The sequence below is a fragment of the Oncorhynchus masou genome, chromosome 3 (assembly GCF_036934945.1).
Source record: "Oncorhynchus masou masou isolate Uvic2021 chromosome 3, UVic_Omas_1.1, whole genome shotgun sequence".
NCBI classification, from domain to species: Eukaryota; Metazoa; Chordata; class Actinopteri; order Salmoniformes; family Salmonidae; genus Oncorhynchus; species Oncorhynchus masou.
Genome location: NC_088214.1, coordinates 26,620,386 through 26,641,190, shown reverse-complemented (window position 1 = coordinate 26,641,190; position 20,805 = coordinate 26,620,386). Strand labels below are relative to the sequence as shown.

General features: G+C 41.7%; 1 protein-coding gene across 1 annotated transcript; it reads right to left on the bottom strand.

The window, feature by feature from the left end:
* Positions 1–57: 57 nt before the first annotated feature.
* Positions 58–20,519, bottom strand: trpa1a (transient receptor potential cation channel, subfamily A, member 1a). Its single transcript, XM_064926504.1, is given in 28 exon segments — positions 58–376; positions 578–687; positions 1,021–1,125; positions 1,249–1,317; positions 1,417–1,594; positions 1,687–1,691; positions 4,508–4,637; positions 4,787–4,956; positions 5,229–5,318; positions 5,423–5,591; positions 6,403–6,473; positions 8,817–8,915; positions 9,045–9,104; positions 9,227–9,317; positions 9,468–9,634; positions 10,409–10,523; positions 11,623–11,787; positions 12,213–12,382; positions 12,806–12,906; positions 12,997–13,112; positions 13,168–13,236; positions 13,329–13,465; positions 14,415–14,560; positions 14,657–14,765; positions 14,919–15,026; positions 19,549–19,724; positions 19,921–20,071; positions 20,502–20,519. Coding segments are annotated over 28 exon segments (3,288 nt in total). The 3' UTR covers positions 58–183.
* Positions 20,520–20,805: the final 286 nt, after the last annotated feature.

Sequence of the window (20,805 nt, the reverse complement as noted above, 5' to 3'; positions counted from 1 at the left end):
CTAAATAATTCAGAAAACCATGCAAAATACAATTGAAATGAGTTTAAATCATGACACTTGTCTTCCCTTACATCCAGTAATATACATTACTAAAGGAACACTGTCGATTAGTTTAGCTGAAATATTGAATGGGTGATGTGCAGGGGTTGACTTGTCAGTCCATTATAATATATGTGATGGATGTTACTTCCTAGCTCCCAGTGCCCTCAGCAGAGGGTTCCATTTGCTCTGGGAGGGGAGGGACTTGTTCCCGTAGCCCTGGAACAGCTGAGGACCATCATGCTCCTCCTCCACCTCCGAACTGATCTCCATCTTCTGAACGATCAGCTTCAGCAGGTTGTGCTGCTTCTCGATAACATTGGACATCTCCTTCAGCCTGGGTAAATAATATATAATCTATTTTAATAGTCTAAAAATGTGTGTAGTATTGAAGCGCTTAAAACAAAATTGATAGAATGCACTTTAAATACTGATAAACTAAATACTGATAAACAATATCATGTTAATACTTGTGCATTGCTCTGCTGTTGTATTTGAATAAGGTCAAACAAACCACTGGTGTGAACTAAGTCCTCACCTGTACTTCTGTTGACTGATTTCCTGTTCCATAGGTGTAGATGGAGGGGAAGTGGGGCTGAGACGGGTTCTCTCATGCCCCATACCCAGCATTGCAAAGAACATTTCTCTCTGTTAAAGGAGATTTAGACTATTCATTATTACTATGTTGTTTACCAAACATCTATACCAAAAACTAACAGTGTCCTGTGGTGGGCTTGGACACCCTCCATGTCTCTCCATAAGTATTTCCATGCAGAGTATTAGTTGATTAAACAATCCTTTAAACTAACTGATTCTCAATTTTTATAGATCAATAGATAAACTGAAGAAAGTACACGCCTTCGAAAGGATCTCAAAATATTTGTTCTGTTTTTCAATTTGAAAGCCCTTCCATTTTACACAAACATTCAAAGGGCAGTTAACATATTATTTTAAATACGACCACTTGTAGAAAGGACACACCTTTCTGCCGTAGGCTCTGTTAGGGTACTCAGTGAGAGAGGCCTGGTCAACCCTCTTCATTAACCAGTACGGCATCTTCTCTTCTAGACTAGTGTGAAGCTCAATCTATAGAATAATGGTTTATAATACATGCAGATTTTTTTTTTAATCCTGGCCGTCAAACACTAGTAAAGAGTTTGAAAATTCTTTATGAGTTTGAAAAAGCATGACAAAGAAATCAAAACACACCTGCATTCCCATTTGCTTCAGCACAGCATTCGCCTGTACTTCTGCTATGTCACCAACAGCCAAGCCAATCTATGTCACACAAAAGATAGTCATGTAGATGCAATGAAGCATCCGTAGTTGATAATGGGAGTGTAAGAAAATTGCTTCCTGTAGGATTTTAGTACTTACCATTAGGTTCATGAGGAGAATGGGCACAGCGAAAGTAAACATAACAAAAATGGCATAGGTCAAAGAAGGGAATGGCAGAATCCCGTTCAGAAATGGCTTCAGGATATTTTCTTGGTAGTTGAGTTCTCCAACCATCATGAAAAATACTTGCATGATTGCTAGCAGCATGCTAGATCCACTGTCAACAACGTTCTGGGAACAAAGATGCATGTAGTCATATACAGTGAACTCCAAAATTGTTGGGACAGTGACACATTAGTTTGTTGTTGCTTTGGCTCTGTACTCCAGCACTTTGGATTTGAAGTGCAGACGGTCAGCTTTCATTTGAGGGTATTTTCATCCATATCGGTTGAACCATTAAGAAATTACAGCACTTTATGCGCATAATCCCCCCATTTTAGGGAACCAAAAGTATTGCAACAAATTCACTTACAGTTGAAGTCGGAAGTTTACATACAACTTAGCAAAATACATTTCAACTCAGTTTTTCACAATTCCTGACATTTAATCCTTGTAAAAATTCCCTGTCTTAGGTCAGTTAGAATCACCACTTTATTTAAAGAATGTGAAATGTCAGAATAATAGTAGAGAGAATGATTTATTTCAGCTTGTATTTATTTCATCACATTCCCAGTGAGTCAGAAGTTTACATACACTCAATTAGTATTTGGTAGCATTGCATTTAAATGATTTAACTTGGGTTAAACATTTCGGGAAGCCCTCCACAAGCTTCCCACAATAAGTTGGGTGGTTTTGGCCCATTCCTCCTGACAGAGCTGGTGTAACTGAGTCAGGTTTTTAGGCCTCTTTGCTCGCACATTCTTATTCAGTTCTACCCACACATTTTCTATGGGATTGAGGTCAGGGCTTTGTGATGGCCACTCCAATACCTTGACTTTGTTGTCCTTAAGCCATTTTGCAGCAACTTTGGAAGTATGCTTGGGGTCATTGTCCATTTGGAAGACCCATTTGCGACCAAGCTTTAACTTCCTGAGTGATGTCTTGAGATGTTGCTTCAATATATCCGCATAATTTTCCTGCCTCATGGTGCCATCTATTTGGTGAAGAGCACCAGTCCCTCCTGCAGCAAAGCATCCCCACAACAAGATGCTGCCACACCGTGCTTCATGGTTGGGATGGTGTTCTTCGGCTTGCAAGCCACCCCCTTTTTCCTCCAAGCATAACGATGGTCATAATGGTCAAACAGTTCTATTTTTGTTCATCAGACCAGAGGACATTTCTCCAAAAAGTACGCTCTTTGTCCCCATGTGCAGTTGCAAAACGGCGGTTTTGGAGCAGTGGCTTCTTACTTGCAGGTTGTCGATATAGGACTCGTTTTACTGTGAATATAGATACTTTTGTACCTGTTTCCTCCAGCATCTTCACAAGGTCCTTTGCTGTTGTTCTGGGATTGATTTGCACTTTTCCAACCAAAGTACGTTCATCTCTAGGAGACAGAACGCGTCTCCTTCCTGAGCGGTATGACGGCTGCGTGGTCCCATGGTGTTTATTCTTGCATACTATTGTTTGTACAGATGAATGTGGTACCTTCAAGAGTTTGGAAATTGCTCCCAAGGATGAACCAGACTTGTGGAGGTCTACAATATTTTTTCTGAGGTCTTGTCTGCTTTATTTAGATTTTCCCATGATGTCAAGCAAAGAGGCACTGAGTTTGAAGGTAAGCCTTGAAATACATCCACAGGTACACCTCCGATTGACTTAAATGATGTCAATTTGCCTATCAGAAGCTTCTAAAGCCATGACATCATTTTCTGGAATTTTCCAAGCTGTTTAAAGGTACAGTCAACTTAGTGAATGTAAACTTCTACCCCACTGGAATTGTGATACAGTGAATTATAAGTGAAATAATCTGTCTGTAAACAATTGTTGGAAAAATTACTTGTGTCATGCACAAAGTAGATGTCCTAACCGTCTTGCCAAAACTTTAGTGTGTTTACAAGAAATTTGTGGAGGGGTTGAAAAACGAGTTTGAATGACTCCAATCTAAGTGTATGTAAACTTCTGACTTCAACTGTATATGTGTATTAATTGTATTAAAGAAGTCAAAAGTTAAGTATTTGGTTCCATATTCCTAGCACGCAATGATTACATCCAGTTTGTGACTCTACAAATTTGTTGGATGCATTTGCTGTTTGTTTTGGTTACGTTTCAGATTATTTTGTACCCAATAGAAATGAATGGTAAATAATGTGTTGTGTCATTTTGGAGTCACTGTTTCTACCATGATTATGGATAATCCTGAATAAATTGTGAATTATGGTGAGTGAGAAAGTTAGACACACAAATATCACCCCCCCTCCCCCCCAAAAAATATATATGCTATCCTCTCCTATTATTGTAATGGTGAGAGGTTAGCATGTCTTGGGGGTATGATATTTGTGCATTTTGTAACTTTCTCACTCATCATTATTCACGATTCATTCAGGATTATCCGTAATCATGATAGCATCCTCATTAATATAGTAGTGTTAGAAAGATATTATATTCTTATTTACAATAAAAGAGACTCCAAAATGACACAATACATTTCTTACCATTATTTTCTAATGAGCACAAAATAATCTGAAACCATCAAAAATGCATCCAACACATTTGTAGAGTCACAAGCTTGCTGTAGTCATTGCATGCTATGCATATGGGACCAAATACTTCACTTTTGACTACTTTAAAATACATTAGTTCATTTGTCCCAGTATTTTTGATCCCCTAAAATGGGAGGACTACAGTATGTACAAAAAGTGCTGTAATTTCTAAACTGTTCACCCCATATGAATGAAAATACCCTCAGATTGAAGCTGACAGTCTGCTCTTTAACCTCATAGTCATTGCATCATTTAAAATCCAAAGCGCTGGAGTACAAAGCCAAAACAACAACAAATGTGTCACTCTCACCAAAGCTTTCGGAGCTCACTGTAACTGTGGAAATGCATTATACAAATACAGGTACAAGTTATTGGTCATTTTTAACAGATGTTCACAGACAAAACATTCAGCTACATACATTACACAACACAATGTTCTTCACATAGAGATTAAACATTTTTAAATCTCTATGGTCCTGTGAACATACCTGGTCTTGTATCAGGGCATAAAAAGCCAATGCAAATGCAAGCAGCAAGAAGAAGAACAGTACAATGATGCTTAAAAGAGTTTTTGCAATCTCTAAAAACATCACCACGTAGATCCCAACACGTTCAAACCTGTGGACCAATAGTGATTTCATTTCTTAAAATTGCTTTTGTTGATAAAAATACATTTGATCAGTTAATATAAATAAGTGTTTCTTCAAAGATGAATCTCAGTAAACCTACACTATTTTATGTAAAAAAAAAACATTCAGTCTCCATACCGTTGGAAATAGAGGAGAAAGTTGATCCAGGATAGAAGAACTGCCACTACCCCAGCCTCCCAATGCCATGTCTCCTTGTAGTCCATCAGTAAAGGGATCACAAACAACAGAGAAGTGACGGCAGCACCCCAGTCTAATGCATTGGTCACATCACGGAAGTACTTTGAACCCTTGAATAGAAACACATCAAATTAACGTCTATTTCAAAATTGTAACGAATTCGGGAGGTAGCCCCGAATGGGTCTCGAACCCGGGTTCAGCGACTGTCAACCAACCACCTTAAACTTTATACCAAGTTATCCAAACTCTTTGACAAGGTTGCTAGGTGTTGGGTTAACTTCGCTACAATATATTTAAAATGATCAAATCACACTACCAGATAAATCACATACCATGGATTGAGGCTGCAGTATTTAGAACAGCTTTAGATTTCCATGATTACCTGCTGAACTATCTGCACCAGCTCCTTGCCAACTGTGTACAGATTCATGGCAAGAATCAGGAACATGCAGGTGGTGATAAAATAGCATTGCTGTGAAGATGGAGGAGTTGTTATTGGGTTTCTGAGACAAACAAATACACTAGGAAAGAAGTCTAATGTCTTTGCTGTGGATGTAATCGGATCTCATACGGCACCTTGTCAAGGGAGGTGGTCACCATGCTTACTGATGATGATGGTGATGTAGTATGGGTGACATTGGTGTTGAGGATGGGCTTCAGAGTATGAATGATGTGTGTCAGAGGCCCCAGACCAAGTGAGTAGACAGCCAGATTGAGCAGATGCACTTTGATACCATAGGCGTTCCTAAATAGATATAAGAAACCATTTGGTGAGTATTCGCAGGCGACTGTTCACTAATATATTTTGTATATAGCTTACTATATACTATAGCTTGGCATGACTTTTAATTTGATGTTGTCAATATTTACAGTGTTGGAGACAGTAGTGTCATGTTAATATTTACAGTGTTGGAGACAGTAGTGTCATGTTAATATTTACAGTGTTGGAGACAGTAGTATCATGTTAATATTTACAGGGTTGGAGACGGTAGTATGATGTTAATATTTACAGGGTTGGAGACGGTAGTATGATGTTAATATTTACAGGGTTGGAGACGGTAGTATGATGTTAATATTTACAGGGTTGGAGACGGTAGTATGATGTTAATATTTACAGGGTTGGAGACGGTAGTATGATGTTAATATTTACAGGGTTGGAGACGGTAGTATGATGTTGATATTTACAGGGTTGTAGACGGTAGTATGATGTTGATATTTACAGGGTTGGAGACGGTAGTATGATGTTGATATTTACAGGGTTGGAGACGGTAGTATGATGTTAATATTTACAGGGTTGGAGACGGTAGTATGATGTTGATATTTACAGGGTTGGAGACGGTAGTATGATGTTGATATTTACAGGGTTGTAGACGGTAGTATGATGTTGATATTTACAGGGTTGGAGACGGTAGTATGATGTTGATATTTACAGGGTTGGAGACGGTAGTATGATGTTGATATTTACAGGGTTGGAGACGGTAGTATGATGTTGATATTTACAGGGTTGGAGACGGTAGTATGACGTATTATGATAAAGGTCATGCAGTGTCACTCACCATTTCATTTCTAGATACTTCTTGCAGACAGGATGGGTCAGAAGCTCTATGCAATTAAATTGCACCATGGACTAGTAAAAAAATAACAATATAAACACTTTGAATACATATCAGATAATTATGTTTTCCTTTTCACTATCCAACAATGTTGTGTTGTGGGAATGGCAAATACATGCAGTGCCTTCAGAAAGTATTCCGACCTCTTGATTTTTTCCACATTTTGTTACGTTACAGCTTCATTCTAAAATTAATTAAATATTTTTTTCCCTCGTCAATGTACACAAAATACTCCATAATTACAAAGCAAAAACAGGTTTTTAGAAATGTTTGCTAATTTACAAAAAATAAAAAAATAAAAATATCACATTGCATTCAGACCCTTTAAGCAATACATTGTTGAAGCACCTTTGGCAGCGATTACAGCCTTAAGTCTTCTTGGGTATAATGCTACAAGCTTGGCACACCTGTATTTGGGGAGTTTCTCCCATTCTTCTCTGCAGATCCTCTCAAGCTCTGTCAGGTTGGATGGGGAGCGTCGATGCACAGCTATTTTCAGGTCTCTCCAGAGATGTTCGATCGGGTTCAAGTCCAGGCTCTGGCTGGGCCACTCAAGGACATTCAGAGACTTGTCCGGGAGCCACTCCTGTGTTGTCTTGGCTGTGTGTTTAGGTTCACCTTCCTGTTGGAAGGTGAACTTTCACCCCAGTCTGAGGTCCTGAGCTCTCTGAAGCAGGTTTTCATCAAGGATCTCTCTATACTTTGCTCCGTTCATCTTTCCCTCAATCCTGACTAGTCTACCAGTCCCTGCTTCTGAAAAACATCCCCACAGCATGATGCGGCCACCAACATGCTTCACCGTAGGGATGGTGCCAGGTTTTCTCCAGACGTGACACTTCAGGCCAAAGAGTTCAATCTTGGTTTCATCAGACCAGAGAATCTTGTTTCTCATAGTCTGAGAGTCTTTAGGTGCCTTTTGGCAAACTCCAAGTAGGCCGTCATGTGCCTTTTACTGAGGAGTAGCTTCCGTCTGACCACTCTACCATAAGGGCCTTTTGGTGGAGTGCTGCAGAGATGGTTGTTCTTTTGGAAGGTTCTCCCATCTCCACAGAGGAACTCTGGAGCTCTGTCAGAGTGATTGCTCAGTTTGGTGGTCTTGGTGGTTCCAAACCTCTTCCATTTAAGAATGATGGAGGCCACTGTGTTCTTGGGGAACTTCAATGCTGCAGACATTGTTTGGTACCCTTCCCCAGATCTGTGCCTCGACACAATCTTGTCTCGGAGCTCTACGGACAATTGCTTCGACCTCATGGCTTGGTTTTTACTCTGACATACACTGTCAACTGTGGGACCTTATCTATACAGGTGTGTGCCTTTCCAATCATGTCCAATCAATTGAATTTACCACAGATGGACTCCAATCAAGTTGTAGAAACATCTCAAGGATTATCAATGGAAACAGGATGCACCTGAGCTCAATTTTGATTATGTAAGAATATTCAAAGGTAAATACACAATGCAGAGGACTAAAGGTCAAGAGGGGAACTGAAGATTAATGGTTTAGGGACACGGGAGGAATTTCAGTCCAGGACTCATATTTCCTGTTTTTTGACCATTGGCCCAATTTTGCTACAAGGAATTCTAATTGGTCAACTGCAGGCTAGGGTTGGGGTATAAACTACATCCTGTCTCTTTGTTCAGTGGAGAAATCATTGAGGACAGGGTAGAATGAACATCTGTCATCTACTTTCCAGCATAACAACTATGATTTGTTCTCTTTGAATAAATATATTTTTCTCCCCCTGATTTGCTTTGGGGTCTGTGTTATTAGAGAATAATATCAACTGCTCACAATTCTCATAGTCAAGGGTCTGAATACTTATGTAAATTTGGTGTTTCTGTTTTTATTGTTAATACATTTGCAGAAATGTCTAAAACCCTGTTTTCGATTTGTCATTATGGGATATTGTGTGTAGATTGCTGGAAGTAAAAAAAAAAAAAATCAATTTAAGAATAATGTTGTAATGTAACAAAATGTGGGAAAAGTCAAGGGGTCAAATTACATTCCGAAGTCACCGTATATGACCTGTTTCTGATATTGCACTCTTTTGCTTTAAAGTGTCAGTTGGGGAAACTTCAAGGCCCTTAACCCTAGAGACAAATTCCATGTTAGAAAACAGTGCAGTTCAGTTTACAGTAGTGTTTCACAACCCTGGTCCTCCAGTACCCTCAACAGTACACATTTTCTTTGTAGCCCTGGACAAACACACCTCATTCAACTCATTGAGGGCTTGATGATTAGTTGACAAGTTGAATCAGGTGTGCTTGTCCAGGGTTACAATAAAAAGATGTACTGTTGGGGTACTGGAGGACCAGAGTTGGGAACACTGCTCTACAGTATTGCAGTGGGTACTAACGTTTAGTGCAGTGAGAGGCTGGAAGTAGTAGCTTTTGTCTGTTTTTGCAAGCTTAATGATATGAATGGGAGCTTGGAGCCATTTGAAAGTGTACTCGATCTGTTGATAAAAGACATATTAGTTTACAACACGCCCAAACTGGAATGTTTTTGTGAATTTGATTAAGCAATAATGAATCTGAGTTTCAAGAAGGTAATACCAAATACAGAATAGAGAGAACAGACGTACAGAGTAGTTGTAACTATTTACGTCATCATCTGACTCCTTCACACAAGTGTCCAAAAGATGCTGTGGAGAAACACTGCACCATTAATGTTTTCTAATATGCTGACTGAGAAATGGGAGATTTGTATCCATTTACTTTATGATAGTTTCCTTTATGCATAGTGTAAAAATAAAATAAAACTAACTTTGAATGACTCAGGCAGGAACTCTATCATGTCCATGACAACACATCGCTTAGTTGACTTCACTTCAAACAATAGCATAGCCTCAGCACATCTGAAACAAACAGATTATATTGTACATGTCAATATGGCATTGTCCTGCAATCCAACTGAATACCAATAATCAAACACATCACTGTACTGTCAAGGCATCGTAACAGCACATAGATAAAGTATCCACTGTATCTTGCAACAGTGGCCCAACCTCTCATTGTGGATGACAGCGAAGGCAACGTCTTTCCTGCCGTTGAGAACAGCTTCGTGGAGGAAGGAGGCATCACTCTTGTTGAGCGTCATCTGGGCCCCTCTGCCCAGGAGCAGTGTCACTGCAGCCGCATGGCCCTCCCTGGCAGCCAAATGTAACGCTGTGTTCTGGACCAAAAGTAAAACATAGCACTTCGAAATTAGAACAGAGGATTGTATATAACGGCAACAATAACCTTTGGATTTCCTTTTTCAGAAAGAGGAATGATATCTATTTGGGGAAGACTTTCTCAGTATATCAACATAGACATCTTACTCCCTCAAGCTAAACAGAAAGGAAACAGATAAGATGAGCCCATCTCATGGTAAGGGAATGTGAAGATGAGCCCACCTCAGAGTAAGGGAATGTGAAGATGAGCCCACCTCAGGGTAAGGGAATGTGAAGATGAGCCCACCTGAGGGTAAGGGAATGTGAAGATGAGCCCACCTGAGGGTAAGGGAATGTGAAGATGAGCCCACCTCAGAGTAAGGGAATGTGAAGATGAGCCCACCTCAGGGTAAGGGAATGTGAAGATGAGCCCACCTCAGAGTAAGGGAATGTGAAGATGAGCCCACCTGAGGGTAAGGGAATGTGAAGATGAGCCCACCTCAGGGTAAGGGAATGTGAAGATGAGCCCACCTGAGGGCAAGGGAATGTGAAGATGAGCCCACCTCAAGGTAAGGGAATGTGAAGATGAGCCCACCTCAGGGTAAGGGAATGTGAAGATGAGCCCACCTCAAGGTAAGGGAATGTGAAGATGAGCCCACCTCAGGGTAAGGGAATGTGAAGATGAGCCCACTTCAGGGTAAGGGAATGTGAAGATGAGCCCACCTGAGGGTAAGGGAATGTGAAGATGAGCCCACCTGAGGGTAAGGGAATGTGGAAAATGAGAGGACCCAAACCATGTCTTCATCTGTTTTGTCCAGCAGTTTGATATTTGATTGCAGGAGTATGATCATGGTCTGGGTATATCCCTCTCCTGCAGCGTGATGTAGACAGGTCCAACCTTTAGAATCACTGCAATGGCATATAGTAAACATTCATTAGTACTGCAGCTGATTCAAAATGGAAAATCTAGTAAAAATATAGACATTGTTTTCCACTGGTTTGGGCAATAATGGTTCACCTCACTTGGATTAACGTCGAGTTTGAGTGAGTGTGTGCGTAGCAGGTCTGAAATACTGTCAGTGGTGTAAAGTAATTAAGTAAAAATACTTGAAAGTACTACTTAAGTAGTGTTTTTGGGTATCTGTACTTTACCACTTTACTTTTACTTCAGTACATTCCTAAAGAAAATGATGTACTTTCTACTCCATACATTTTCCCCGACACCCAAAAGTACTCGTTACATTTTGAATACTTAGCAAGACAGGAAATTTGTCTAATTCACACACTTATCAAGAGAACATCCCTCCAGCCTCTGATCTGGCAGACTCACTAAACACATGCTTTGAATGTAAATGATGTCTGAGTGTTGGAGCATGCCTCTGTCTATCCGTAAAAAAAGAAAGAATGAAAATGATGCCACCTGGTTTGCTTTATATAAGGAATAAAACATTATTTATACTTTTACTTGTTATAATTAAGTATATTTTAGCAATTACATTTTCCTTTAATACTTAATGTTATTTAAAACCAAATACTTTTGGACTTTTACTCAAGTAGTATTGTCACGACTTCCGCTGAAGTCGGTCCCTCTCCTTGTCCCTCTCCTTGTTCGGGCGGCGTTCTGCGGTCGACGTCCCCGGCTTTCTAGCCACCGCTGATCCACTTTTCATTTTCCATTTGTTCTGTCTTTGTCTTATCACACCTGGCTTTGCTTAATCAATTACTTGCTTGTTATTTAACCCCCTGTTCTACATGTTGTATTTGTGAGTGATTGTTTGTTCTATTGTGTGTGTATATTACGTGTTATGTTTGAATTTTTGAGTAAAGGATTTTATTACTCATATCTGCTGTTCTGTGCCTGACTCATCTCACCAGCTACACACAGACGCCTTTACAAGTATTTTACTGGGTGACTTTCACTTTTACTTGAGTCATTTTCTATTAAGGTATCTTTACTTTTACTCAAGTATGAAAATTGGGGTACTTTTTTCACCACTGAGTACTGTACCTGTGGAACAGAGCTCCTTTCCGCAGCAGTAGCTCCAGCACTTTAATATGGCCGCCTCGGGATGCCAGGTGGAGGGGAGTCATCCCCCTCTCATCTCCCTCGTTCAGCAGCCTGGTGCAGGTCATCCACTCCAGGAGTCTGTGGCAGGTGTTTATCCTCCCATACCTGGAATAGAAAAGATTGATCATAAAAAGTAAGTTATCAAATACAACTAATGCTAAACTGAAAACCAGCCAAAATAGCAAACAGTGAAATTGTTCATGTTTATGGGGTATAATGCGTCTATTGACAACTCAATGAGTCAATGTAGAGATTTATTCAGAATTATAAACTTGGTGGGTCGAGCCCTGAATGCTGATTGGCTGACAGCCGTGGTATATCAGACCTTATACACTGGGTATGACACAACTTTTACTGCACTAATTACGTTGGTAAGCAGTTTATAATAGCAATAAGGCACCTCGGGGGTAAGTGATATATGGCCAATATACCACGGCTACGGGCTGTGTCCACGTTGCGTCGTGCCTAAGAACAGCCCTTAGCCGTGGTATATTGGCCATATACCACGTCTTACTCCTTAAGTTACTCACTCGGCTGCGAAATGCAGTGCAGATTTCTTCTGCTTAGACTTCTGATCAAGTGAGACGTTGAGTCCGAGCATGTCCGTCACTGACTCTGGGATTCCCAGTCTGCAGGCGTAATGTAGGGGAGTACAACCCTCATTGTCCTCCGCACCCAGGAGCTCTTTCACATTGCTGCACTGTGTGGCAAAAGACAATATGATAACATCCGGGTCTCAAGAGTCAAACTAAGTGTTTACTGCAAACTTTATTCAAAATGATTGTACATGTCAATCCTACTGAGACAGTCACAAGAAGATATATGGGTTTAATAATGAACCTTGTTTAATACAAAGGCTAACACTTATGATCCTGTGATCCTACTTCTTCTTCGTGTGTTGGATTTGCTTCAAGTTCTCAACGCTAGGTGGCAGTAATGCACTACGTGTTCGTTCTTACAAGATCCCTCACTAGAGCTCATTAAAACATACTGTATGAGCTCATTGCAATATTTAGAATTTATGACGTTGCCTTAAAATTTTAACATGGATCTCAGCGTAATTTTGGAAGCTTCATCATTGCTATTGAAACTTCAAGCAGGTATGTTCATTATAGAATGTTACCTGTAAGACTTCTGGAGAAAGGTTTTTCAGACCTTTAGGCTGCAAGATGGCAAGGTGAAGGAAATTGCAGTCATATTTGTCTTTTATTTTCAAATTAGCCCCTAAAATAGGAGAGGATGAACAGGATCATGACAAACCATCCAATAGTATAAACTACATGTGAGACATATGCTTCTCTTTGAGAAACTTACCATGTGTAAGAAGAAGGCCCACTGTTTTCCATGCACTACAGCTTGTTGCCAGAAGCAGTGGCGTATGACCCTTACAGTCAATGGAATTAATGTCTGCACCCTGTCAAAGAATAAATCTGAATATGATAAGATCGTGAAACACTGGAAATATTCATATTTTTCTCTTGGTACTTTTCTTGTTTTGTGTTCACCTTTGAAATGAGGTACTCAGCCAATCCAACATGGTCAAATATTGTTGCCCTGTTGGTGAAAAATATGAGAAGAGAGTAGGATATAATTTTTTACCTAAATGTCTTGTCCAATGAAAATGCATACAGTAAACGGTGTACTACTTATGCAGTGGAGTTTGGCTAGCTCCATCTGGGATATTGATGACATCACAAACTCTATCATATGCCGATAGCATGAGTTTGACGGCCTCGAATGCTCCCTGGGTGCAGGCAAAGTGGAGGGCTGTGGATTTGTCACACTGTAAAGAGAAGCACAAAGACATGACAGAGGTCACAATGACAGACCAGTTTGAAATGATGTCAGGATATTACAGACACTGGTCCGTTCCCCTTGATTAGATTTAGAGTGGATTTGGTTCTTCCGATGTCTTCCGATGTCTCTTGGGTGTAACATGAACTGACAATGTACCCATTATTAGTGGATGCATAATAACTCATTGTTGCTTACTGTAACACATTGTAAAAACCTCAGTTCTAAGAACCTTTCAAATGAATGCCTGTAACGGGAACTGTTTTATATTAGAAGAAAAGGATAATTAAGGTTCATAATTGGTCTTTCCTATTACTCAGAAGCCTTCTGTCACGCCCTGGTCTTAGTATTTTGTGTTTTCTTTATCTATTTGGTCAGGCCAGGGTGTGACATGGGTTTTTGTATGTGGTGTGTTTTGTCTTGGGGTTTTTTCACAGGTATTGGGATTGTAGCTTAGTGGGGTGTTCTAGGTTAGTCTATGGCTGTCTGAAGTGGTTCTCAATCAGAGGCAGGTGTTTATCGTTGTCTCTGATTGGGAACCATATTTAGGCAGCCATATTCTTTGAGTGTTTCGTGGGTGATTGTCCTTGTTTCTGTCGTGTGTTAGTTTGCACCAGTATAGGCTGTTTCGGTATTCGTGTTACGTTTGTTGTTTTCTTATTGATTCGTGTTTTTTCATTGTTTCATTAAAATATGAATCACAATAGCCACGCCGCATTTTGGTCCGACTCTCTTCCACCTATAGAAAACCGTGACACCTTCTAAATATATGTGCTTTTGTCTATGGTTCTGAGAAAGAATCAAAGTTATTTTTGTGTTAGATTTTGTAATCCATATATGTGAATATACGGTATATGATATTTGTAGGTGCAGTTTGAATGATTATTTACATATGCACAGAAAAAGCTTCTTAGCGTCATCATCACCAGCTGACATACCTGTTTTTGGTCAATTTTTGCTCCCTGTTCTATGCAGAGTTTGATCGCCTCCAGGTTTCCTCCATGGACGGCCAGATGAAGAGGAGTGCTGAATGATTTGTCCACGTAGTTGATGTGCGTTTCAGTTGAGAAACCCATCTCCTCACCTTCAGCAGAGAAAATTAGTGAGTAAGAATTGTTTGAGTACCAAAATGAGTATTTGATTACTGTAATAGGAAAGCAAATGTTTCTTATTTACTTACCTTTCTGAAGAACCACCAGCATTGATTTTTTAGCCCCCGCAAACGCTGCTGCGTGAATTGGATACTGCCCCAGCTTGTTCTGTTGACATAGTCTGGCTCTGTATTTAAGCTGAGAACAGCAGGTGAAATTAGTGTAGTTACATTACAAAAACCTCATAGGACATCACTAACGATCAATGAATCACACACGTCTCCTTGTTCAAACATCAAGAACACACAATTTGACAATTATACAGTGGCCATATAATTAATATTCACACACAAGTAGACGAACAGCTTCATGGTTATCAACCGAGCAGGCCAACATTAGAGGTGTGTTCCCTTGGCCTCCCATCAGGTTGGCATCCGTGTTGCTGTGAGACAGTAACAGCTGTGGAAAAACATAATTATTTATAATATCATGTCATACTGAATGATATCATATCTTATTATGTCATATATCATCATATAATATCGTAGAATATCATATAATATAAACTCAGCAAAAAAAAAAAACTTTTTCAGGACCCTGTCTTTGAAAGATAATTTGTAAAAATCCAAATAACTTCACAGATCTTCTTGGTAAAGGGTTTACACACCGTTTCCCATGCTTGTTCAATGAACCATAAACAATGAATGAACATACACCTGTGGAACGGTCGTTAAGACACTAACGGCTTACAGACAGTATGCAATTAAGGTCACAGTTATGAAAACTTAGGACACTAAAGAGGCCTTTTTACTGACTCTGAAAACACACGAAAAAAGATGCCCAGGGTCCCTGCACATCTGCGTGAACGTGCCTTAGGCATGCTGCAAGGAGGCATGAGGACTGCAGATGTGCCAGGGAAATAAATTGCAATGTCCTTACTGTGAGATGCCTAAGACAGCGCTACAGGTAGGCAGGGCGGACAGCTGATCGTCCTCGCAGTGGCAGACCACGTGTAACAACACATGCACAGGATCGGCACATCGGAACATCACACCTGCGGGACAGGTACAGGATGGCAACAACAACAGCCCGGGATACACCAGGAACGCACAATCCCTCCATCAGTGCTCAGACTGTCCACAATAGGCTGAGAGAGGCTGGGCTGAGGGCTTGTAAGCAGTTGTAAGGCAGTTCCTCACCAGACATCACCGGCAACAATGTCGTCTATGGGCACAAACCCGTCATCACTGGACCAGTTTATCGTCTAAGGAATGAGTGTTACACCGAGGCCTGTACACTGGAGCGGGATCGATTTGGAGGTGGAGGGTCCGTCATGGTCTGGGGCGGTGTGTCATAGCATCATCCGACTGAGCTTGTTGTCACTGCAGGCAATCTCAACACTGTGCAGTGTTCTGCCATGGCCAGCGAAGAGCCCGGATCTCAATCCCATTGAGCACGTTTGGGACCTGTTAGATCGGAGGGTGAGGACAAGGGCCTTTCCCCCCAGAAATGTCCAGGAACTTGCAGGTGCCTTGGTGGAAGAGTGGGGTAACATCTCACAGCAAGGACTGGTGCAGTCAATGAGGAGGAGATGCACTGCAGTACCAGATACTGACTGTTACTTTGGATTTTGACCCCCCCCCCTCTTTGTTCAGGGACACATTATTCCATTTCTGTTAGTCACACGCATTTGGAACTTGTTCAGTTTATGTCTCAGTTGTTGAATCTTATGTTCATACAAATATTTACGCATGTTAAGTTTACTGAAAATAAACGCAGTTGACAGTGAGAGGACGTCTCTTTTTTTGCTGAGTTTATGTTATTAGACTGAATGAATAATAGTACATGGAGGTGCATTAGCTGGAAGTGTAGAAGTATAATATAGGTGTATTAGACCAGGGGTTTGTTTTGCGAGAGAGAGACGAGAGACCGCAACCAACCAAGCCATCTCGCACTAGAGCAAACTAATAGCTGCCATAGCTAGGTTCTTTATCATGGAGCTCTGCTCCTAGTGGTTTTCCCTGCTACCTAGGCAGCGAATAGCCTGAGAGAAAAATATGCACAAACCTGCAGCCAATGGGAGTACAGGTGTCCCTAAAGAAGGGGATTCTTCCCCTCAATCAGTCTCCCATTATCTTCAGCGACTGGACTGGACTGACTGGCCAAGTAGAGAAGAGAGAAGATAAGTCTCAGGACGAACCAGCTGTCGATCTCCAAGTCTGGACGTTGTCCTTGTAAAATGAGCACGTTTTTTCCACCCAATCCAAAAGCTCTTTGAAGAGATCAGTGTCGCTGCTCCACCATGGCGTGGACTCACATAACCTATAACCTAGGATCACAGCACACTAGGGGAGGCCTCACAGATCCCCGGAATGACCTAGCTGCTCCCTCCTTTCATTAAAGGCGAGGAAGCAGCGGTGGGCATTTTTCAGGGAGGAGATCCCTCTAGCAGACGCTATGTCTGTGCTAGCCTCAGGTTCTGAGGCATCATATGATGCCACCTCTAGAGAAGGCGAGGATATTGGGAAGCTTGTGAATTTTTCTCCGCAACGATCCACTCCATAGACTGAGGTTGAACCCCCCCCCAGGCTCTGAGTTCTCTGCTGTCCCCTCCTACGCAACGACCTCTCTGCCCTCCGATTTTCCAGGGTTCATTGAGCGGGCTGCGAGACGGCTGTATATCACGCTTCCCCCCACTCCCTCCAACCCGGAAGTGGATATGATGGTGGACGACCCATACTCTAAACCAAGAAAGACGGCTCTGCGGTTGGCACCAGCCTTGCCCTCGACGGCCAGAGAGCCGGCAAAGGCGTACACCCCATTCAGCAGAGTGGACGACAGAAGGCCCCAGGAAATCCCAAGGCTCGCGGACGCCTTGGCTGCATACCTCGTCCCGGGTTTGAGCTCCTGGCCGTCGTCCAGAAAACCCACTCTACCTACGACCAATGACAGGCTCACAGCTCAGCTGATAGAGAAGTCCTTTGCTCTGGGTGTCCAGGCTGTAGCAGCAGCAAATAATATTGCCCTCCTAGCAGCCTCTCTTTCCCGTCTCACCACGGGTAGGACTGAGCTGTTGGGAGAGGAGATAGAGGAGGCGTGGAGGATTTCTGGCGCCATACTCCATGGCCACTTCAGTGGTCGCGGATCGACACCGCTGGCTGTCTTTGATGGCCAAAAAGCTAGAGGAGGACAGAAATCAGCTATCTAGGCAACTGCCTTTAGCAGGAGGGGCTAGAGCATCTTCCAGAGAGCCTCCCAGCTTCACCTTCTCTAGTAGACCTGGGTCCACTCCACCGACGAGAGAGGTGGTCGTGACGTCACCCTGGCGACACCCTAGGGGCGGCCAGAAGAGACGGCGACCATGATGGAATGAGGGGAGAGGACGGGAGAGAGCGCAGCGCCTTGTGCCATGACGCCCACTGTTCCCCCCACCCTTGCAAAGGGGGTGGGGCAGAGTGATGAGGGAAATAGTACTGTAACTAGTCTTACTTTACTATTGGACCGGTCACAAATTTTGATAGAATATTGAGGTATCATCTATCTGCTGAGACAGATTAGTATGGCCGATATTCTGTCATCTGCCCACAAATCATTGGCTTTGGCCTATGGATTGAGTGTTGCGGGTTACACTGAGGAATCAGTGAGTATGTCTTCCAAATTGGTTCAGCCTGCACTCAGAATTGCTAGAATGACTATATGGCATGAGGGTACATTAGAATACATTAGAGTCATGTATTCTAACCTGCCCACAAGTCTATGACTGTGTTTGGGTGGAAGGATGAGGGATATAGCTTCTGTAACTGGTATTACAGTACTATCAGACTAATCTTTTAATATTGACAGAATATTGAAGTATAATCTATCTGGTTGTACAGATTAGTATGGCTCATATTCTGTTTTATCTGCCCAATAGTCATTGACGATGCCTCTAGACTGAGTAGGATGGATTGGACCGAGGACCTAGTATATTGTGACACAGTGTGTTACAGTACTGCAGGATTTGGTCGCAGCCACGGCTGAGCCCGGCCTTTTCATTAAGTTGAATGTGTTAGGCTCTGCCTTAAACCACTAGGAGCAGAGCTCCCCTATGGGGCGGAGCTCCACGATATAGTTACCAGAGTTGTAACTCCAGTTCTATGAGTGGAGTGGAGCCCCATAGGACTTAAGGCCCTGCCAGTCAGGATCAGTGAAAACCTCTCGTTGCAACAGAATACCATCATGGATACCATTTTTTATGTCTGCATCCAGTATGAAGTTAGAGGTAGTTTCACGAGCCGAAGCTCGATGGCGTTAGTACAATGACTCGAAGTCTACAAGAACAATTACCATGCTAGCTGTTCCTGTTCATCAGACTCTGGGAAAGTAGATAAATAGCTTCATTGCTAAAATGTCTCAACTTAGAGGAAATTCAAGTCATTGGAGCTAAGTACAGTTTTTTTCTGTATAGAAAATTATTGTCGTAAATTCTAGAATATGGACATTCAGGGCACATGCCCATTGATATTACTAAAATGTTTGAGCAGAGAAACAGAGCATTACCTCTGCAAAATGCATAGAAATTAGCTTGAAAACTGCAAAATTGTCTCTCAGCTCCATGCCAAAATATGTACAATTGCTGGAAATTAGCCTCAAATTTTTAGAATTCTCTCAGCTCAATGGAAAAATTGCAGAATATTTGCTTTACAACAGCAACATTTTCTCTATGACACCAAGATACCTTTCTATCTAATTGACTATGTTAGAGTGTACACTTCCTCTTCCAATGAACTGTTGGGAGGTCTATATAATGAAACTGCCCACCAAACCTATTACATTTCAAATGTTGATTACTGTACTTGCTATTATCATTCACCTGATGATAAGACAAGACATTACTTTTTTTGTTTGTTAACCTATGATGGGGCAGGGGTCCTTGGGCAAGAAACATGTGAAAACCCCTGTACTAGAGTAGAGCTGAATGGGGGGTCAGGTAGGGTCGGACCTCAACGAGAGGGTTGTGTCCGAGGCTGACAGCCAGGTGTAGGGGAGACATGAGGCGGAGGTTGAGGATGTTCGAGTCTGCCCCCAGGTCCAGCAGGCAAGCACAGCTCTCTCTCTGGGTCCTCTGCACAGCCCAGTGTAATGGAGTGTTGCCCTCCTCATCACGGGCATTCAGTTCTTCACAAAGGTCACAGATAGAGATTTTTGTATTCTCAATACATTTAAATATATACATCAATATCACATGACTGATAAAACAAACAAAAAATATGATTTTGGCGACAATATAAAAATGGCAAACAATAATGATGTTTCAAGGAAGATATATACCACAGCATAACAGTAAATAAATACCTAAGTAAATACGTCTTACCATCTGGACCAGTCAACTGCACAATGAGCTGTATGGTGCTGATGTGCCCGTGTGAGGTGGCGTAATGCAGAGGGCTGGCATTGGCTTGGTCACGGACTCCCAGCAGGGCTGAGTGCTCTCCCAACGCTACAGAGTCACCTTGCAGAGCCCACTATTATCATAGTGTGGAAAGACCATATCAATCCTGCATTATGTTCTGGTTTACAGTAACACATCTGTTCAAAAGACTATTATTATACATACTGGATTCTGTTACTGTTCAGTTGACAGTGAAGTAAAACATCTTAACTAAAACCACAGAAAAATGGCCAAAGACTCCAGGCACCCAAGCCATAGACTGTTCACTCTGCTACCGTCTGGCAAACGCTACCGGAGCATCGGCTCTCGGACCAACAGGCTCCGAGACAGCTTCTACCCCCAAGCCATAGACTGTTCATTCTGCTACCGTCCTACCCCCAAGCCATAAGACTGTTAAATAGCCAGACTGCTAAATAGTAAATGAATGGTACTCAAACTATTTGCACGGACCCTACGCACCCTCACTAGACTATATACATGTATACACACCATACACACCCTACATTGACACTCCAACACATAACGCTCACACATTCACATACACTACATAGGCACACACACACATAACACACAGATATTGACACCACACAAACACACATACATACCCATTACACACACAAGCACACATACACACACACTTTTATACTCATCATTTGCTGCTGATACCCAGTTCTTTATTTGACTTATTATTATCTATTCTGATGCCTAGTCACTTTACCTGCCTTCATTGAGATTGTTTTGTTGTCACTGGCCTACACACAATATCCCATAATGACATCACAATACCCCATAATGACATCACAATAC